General features: G+C 41.1%; 1 protein-coding gene across 1 annotated transcript; it reads right to left on the bottom strand.

Annotated features, from left to right (window-relative positions):
* Positions 1-218: 218 nt before the first annotated feature.
* Positions 219-4405, bottom strand: OXSM (3-oxoacyl-ACP synthase, mitochondrial). Its single transcript, XM_009635139.2, has 2 exons — positions 3392-4405; positions 219-650 (listed from the first exon to the last, which is right to left on the bottom strand). The coding sequence occupies exons 1-2, from the start codon at positions 4372-4374 to the stop codon at positions 248-250; spliced, it is 1386 nt and encodes a 461-aa protein (XP_009633434.1). The 5' UTR covers positions 4375-4405; the 3' UTR covers positions 219-247.
* Between the last annotated feature and the right edge of the window lie 1516 nt (positions 4406-5921).

Genomic DNA, 5921 nt, shown 5'->3' with positions numbered 1-5921 from the left:
CTCTTCTAGTCAAGAACAAAAACTTCTTTACCACACAAAGAACAGGTCTTTTATTTATTTTTATTAAAATGAGTAAAAGAAGTTCCCACTTTCTAAAAGAATTACTGATGTAGATGTTAGGGTGAATAAAGTTCTTACATATCAAATGAGCAATTCTCAAAGCTGAGAAAAGATCGCAGTACACACCAAGCGTGGCAGTACAAAAAATCATTGTCATTGCCATTTTTCACAACATGCACAGCAGAAGTTAAACACTTGCGAAGCACAAAGTTGCATTAGTACCACCAAAGCCAAATGAATTTGTGAGTGCTATACGCCGTTTTTCAGTTTTCCACTCCTGAGCTGTTAACGGAACATAATTGAGATCAAACTCTGCCTCTGTTTTCTGTAAGTTTAGAGTAGGTGGCAAAATTCCATGGTAACAGGCCAGTGTAGTAAAAGCTGCTTCAATAGCTCCTGCAGCCCCCAAGAGATGTCCTGTTGCTCCTTTTGTTGAGGAAACTGCAATATTACGTGAGTGATCTTTAAAAAGTCTCTTGATTGCTTGATTCTCAGCAGCATCTCCTAGAGGTGTAGAAGTTGCATGTGCATTGACATATGTTATGTCTTCAGGTTCGATCCCGGAATCTCTTATTGCTGCAGACATACACCTAAGGAAAAAAAAAGACAGAATGCTGAATTTCTCGTTATATTTTTGTCACTAACACAGGCGTACAAACCAAAATTAAATGTATAGGAAGTTTTAAATTGTTTATCAAATGTGAAAATCTGCATGACATACTTTACCAGAGATGTAAATGACAAGAGATGGATTCATCTAACTAAACACACTAGCATCTACATTTAGCCACGTGAGAAAGACAGTAGCGGTGAGGCCCACTATAAAAATCAGACTTGCTGTTAAAGATGCCACAGCTGAGAAAAATACAAAGAGAAAGAAAGAAGATACAACAATCTCTACAGACTGCATTAATATATCAAAGACCCTTTTCAACATAACATTTGAAAACATTTGAGAGAGAATTAACTACCTGAAATTATCACAAAAATTGAGGTTTCCTCCACTGGAATTTCTCTAGTGTAGCAATGCATTAATGTAACACTCAGTACAATGGTCTGAGATATCCCCTTCCCATTAAAAGTGAAGAGAAGATTCCTTATTTTTTACATTTTATTTCCCCTCATATTTACAGTATTAGGGAATTAGGAAAAAAAATTGCTCTGACAAACAAAAATACAGGGAAATGAAAGAAAAAGTCTGCAGTCATCCTCCTTGTGAGCTTCTTTTGCATACTTCCCAGACGCTAAAAGATGTCAAGGAGATAGCAGAAATTCCTACATATAAAATTAAATTTACTGAAAGTCACACTCTTCTACCCTGACACAGCATGTTCCATTCTGACTCCTGATGACCTGGGCACCGTGACTGCCACTATGAAACATGCTTTTTTATGAAAACCACTGAAGGACTGATACAGGTCCATACTGGGATTTTCTCACAGACTTCCCACAGAAAGGAGGAGATGAATCACACAACTCTCCTTGCACACACAGCTTAACAACGTATCTCTGAGCAAAAAAACCACTGACTCTTTTGAAATTTATGAAAAATAAGTAAATAAAAAGATGCTCAAAAAAAAGATAGCACAGGCTGCTGGACAAATTTAAATGTCTCCAGTTCAGGCTTCTACCTTCAAAGCATCCAGATTAGCTTCGGTTGGAGGCCACTGATGCTCACTGTCACTAGACAGTGAGCCAACATTCAGAAAGAAGTATTACTGATCAACCATAAGGGAATCAGATACATTAATTTAGTTAAATATGTCAGCTGCAAGGAACATATTTACTTAAGGAGATAACAGATTAATTGTGTAGAACACACATTGTATCCACACTTCTGAGTCTGGCTTTGCCTCTCCTTTCCTGCAGGTTCATTCCAACATATGTATTAGTCTGCAACTGAAGTAGTTATTAGAAGATGACAAAAAATATATTCCCCTGAAATTTTTTGACATGACAAATAAAAATCCCTCCAGAAAAGTAAGAGAAGCACATACATTTCAGATTTAATCCATACACCACTGCAGTAAGGAAATACTGGTTTGAAGACTGTATTAAAATGTATTATCTCATCTCAAGGGTAGAAAGGCTCAACATTTTGGAGATACCAAGATTAACTTTCAACTACTTCCCACTGTGAATTTAATTTATATGCTATTGCAATCATAAAATATACAAAAATTCTGTTACAATATATTGCCATATCATCTCAAGGGTAAACAAGTCTGAAAATCTGAGATAAGACACTCCTGAAATCTCAACTCACACCTAAGTCTGCGGAGCAATTAAATATGAATCAAATAGCATAGAGGGAAACCTGGTATATTACACTTCTTGAAAAATCTGCTAACCCAATAAAGATGCAAACACAGCTTTACAATACCATGCAGAAGTTTGATCTATTTGTGCAGTGATATATTGAATTTTGTTATTAGATATTCACATACATTCAGAATAATGCAAACTAAATCCTTACTAAAGATTCCAGTGTCAGCAATAGTACTCAGGCTACACAAAGCTCACAAATTTACACACGTAATTTAACTGACAATTGAATTAGGTCAATGATAAAGATTAGATGAATATCATCTACTTGTGATCTGGTTTTGATGAGATTAACAGTGATGAAGCTTTACCGTCTCACTAAACACAACTAAAGTGTATTTCTGCTATGCCGCTCCACCAACACTCTTAGCTGCATCAGAATGAAGTATTTCAACATGATTGTAGCACTGGCATGCAGTCTGAACACTTTCCCTATGAAGAGCTGAAGTATTTTCTAAATAAGAATAGCCACAATTAATGCTAATTACATGTACCGTAATTATTCTAACAAACTAGATCCTCCACAGTTTTCATCATTTGGGATTTCTTTAGGAACGCTATTCCCCTTTCAGACCACAACAAATGGCATGACCTGCTTTTGCAGTGGGGTCTCTCGTCTCTATGGACAAAGGGTGAAGGAGAACCTGAAAAGGTTCTATCATACCACAGAAGTCTCAAAAAAGAGGTTTCCATTAAGACTTGTTTGTGTGAACAGCTGTAGACACCAAACGCAAAATATTTTCACGTAGAGAAAGTTTTCGTAACTGTGCAAAAAGGCTGATTCTAGCAAGAACTGGTCTTCACCTTGTGACTAAAAAAAAAAGAAAATTGGGGCAAAACCTTACAAGAAGCTCCTTCATTTTTCAGATTAAGTTTTCAGGCTTTTGGAATATTAATTCAAGATTGAACAGCATTTCTCTAGGAAAAGCATACAATAACAGAAACAAACGTACCCACTATAAATTAACATATGAAGTAGCCATCATAATCAACATATAGTTCTTACCTGAATGCACCATCTCCCTCTGGATTAGGCGCTGTTATGTGGCAAGCATCACCAGACAGTCCATAACCTAAAACTTCTGCATAGATCCTAGCACCTCTTTGTACAGCGTGTCCATACTCTTCCAAGACCAGCACGGCAGCACCCTCTCCCATTACAAACCCTTCTCTTTGCGAATCAAATGGTCGACATGCCATTTTAGGGCTTGAGTTAAAACTCGTGCTGAGGGCCCGAGCTCTTGCAAATCCAGCCAAGGACAAAGGACTAATGCAAGCCTCAGTCCCTCCAGCCAACATGACATCAGCATCACCAGCAGCAATAAATCTAAAGGAGTCTCCAACAGCATGCGCGCCTGTGGTACAAGCAGTTGAGACAGCATGATTTGGCCCTTTAAGTTGGTATTTAATGCTGATATGGCCTGCTGCCATATTGACTAAAATCTTTGGGACAAAGAACGGGCTGACCTTGTTGTAACCCTTTGTTTTAAATAAAGCGGCTGTATCAGAAATCTCTTCCAGCGGAACCATTCCCATCCCAATTGCCACACCAGCACTTAAGCAATCCTGTTCAGACTGGGGAGACCAGCCAGAGTCCTTCATTGCTAGCTCTGCTGCACCGATGGCCATCACAGTGGCAGAACTCATGGATTTGATCTCTGACTTTGACACAAAGCTTTCTTCGCTGAACCGACCCTCCTCGTTTCCCCTTGGCACACGAGCAGCCACCTTACATGGGACGCCTGCATATTCTTCCCCGTCTAGTGATGCAATCCCACTGTCTCCTTGGAGAAGGCGCTTCCAAACAAACTGAGTCCCCACACCAAGAGGGGACACTAAGCCAATACCTGTAACAACTACTTTCCTTCGACATACAGGCAGTGACTTGCTGAAAGCTCTTCTGTGGTTTCGTAAATGCAGATTTAAATCCAGACTCCGGAGATGAAGATTTGCAATCTTTAATAGATCCCGCAAGCACTGTGAGAACATGGTGGAAATCAATCACGTTGAGCACAATCCCATAACTGGGGGGAAAAAAGACACAAACAGAACAATAAAGCAGCCAATGTGAGAAACATTCCAAGTACGCTAAATTAATAATCTGCTTTTTACATGAAAGCCTATTTTCAACCCTGCAGAAAGGGAAGTAGTTTCTGTGTCTGTAATCAGGAATAGTATGTGTTATGGCAGACAGGGTATAGAAACACAGTCACTTTGTGAATGGCTCTAGAGGGCTCTTCTAGCTAATGAATATGACTTTGCACCAGTGTGGACTGGGAGGCACTCTCTAGTTTTGCTGCAGAACTCCCCCCAGGGGTTTAACCACCAGCTGGCTGGAGGTATCAACAATAGGCATTAACAGCCTCCTTCTTCTAAGGGAGGAAGTGGGTGTTCACCTGAAAATGTATGTCCTACCATTATCACATTAAGGATGTCATCATCTCAACCTTTATGTCAGGCAGAATGGTCTAGAAAACTCGGAACAGGAGTCAAGAAACTCTTCCCGGTTCTGCCACCAAGGTAATTACGTATCTTGGACAAGACTCCTCATCTTCCTACCTCCACCCACCCTTTATTAGCCTTGGCGTATTTAGACTGTCAGGGGACAGTACCTCATGTGCGCCTGAGCAAGATGCACCACAACAGCACCTTCAAAGACTTGTGAAATGAACAAAAAAGCATTTCAGATTGCAATCTTTTCACACTTAGGGGTAAACTTTCACATAACATGATGTTTCGTTTTGTAATCTAATAGAAATAACCATAAAAATAAATACTAAACAATCTTCCAACAGAAAACGCTTTTCCTGACAAAGTGTCATAGCACTTCACGCCGAATCCTGAGATCTGGCTACAAACTGTTTGACTGTTGGCTGTGAAACACACAGCCTGCGGATTCCTCAGCCCCCTTGAAGGTAACGTTGCCAGACCCCAGCCACACCAGGCGACGACAGAAGGCTGCTGCTGAGTGGGATGAGAGGACCATGCCAAGCAGCAACCTTGCCTCACCCACCGCCATGTCGGGAGCTGGTCTGACCGCACGCATCCGGCACGCTGGAGCAAGGCAGGGGCTGCAGCGCAGCTCTGTCAACACCTATGATACAGGCTTCACCAGGTTGCCTGCTTTTCACCTCAAAAAACAGGCACTGTGGCATCGCCAGGTCTTCGGTAAAGTATAGGGAGCTGTAAGGGGACCATGCACAGCCGGCGGGCGAACACGCTCCTGCCAAAATACACAGGCCTGCTCTCTCCTGTGGCAGCATGAGCATGCAGCGGCGTTACTAAAAAATAAAAAGCTAGAAATAGCGCTTACTGATGCACCCTTCTTTTAAAGGAGCCTGCTTTAACGCCCGACCCAGATCAGTCATTTTAACTGTTTTGAGCCGGTTCGCCTTCCTTTTATAAAAACAGTGGAGAGTTAAATGCAGAGGCCTGTAAAGCAGTGCGTGCCTAACGCCACATACAGCCTGTAGTCAAACGCTGTTAACGGGGCTGAGGTAATTAGGGGGCCTAGTCTGCCCCAAGCGATGCTACCC

This window comes from Egretta garzetta, unplaced genomic scaffold (assembly GCF_000687185.1).
Source record: "Egretta garzetta isolate BGI_Z169 unplaced genomic scaffold, ASM68718v1 scaffold313, whole genome shotgun sequence".
Classification (NCBI taxonomy): domain Eukaryota; kingdom Metazoa; phylum Chordata; class Aves; order Pelecaniformes; family Ardeidae; genus Egretta; species Egretta garzetta.
This window is presented reverse-complemented; position numbering and strand designations above follow the sequence as displayed.

Coding starts and splice junctions, on each gene's coding strand:
- OXSM (XM_009635139.2), bottom strand. CDS start 4,374: ATGTTCTCACAGTGCTTGCGGGATCTATTAAAGATTGCAAATCTTCAT. Junction 651..3,391: donor GAGGGAGATGGTGCATTCAG/GTAAGAACTATA, acceptor TTTTTTCCTTAG/GTGTATGTCTGCAGCAATAA.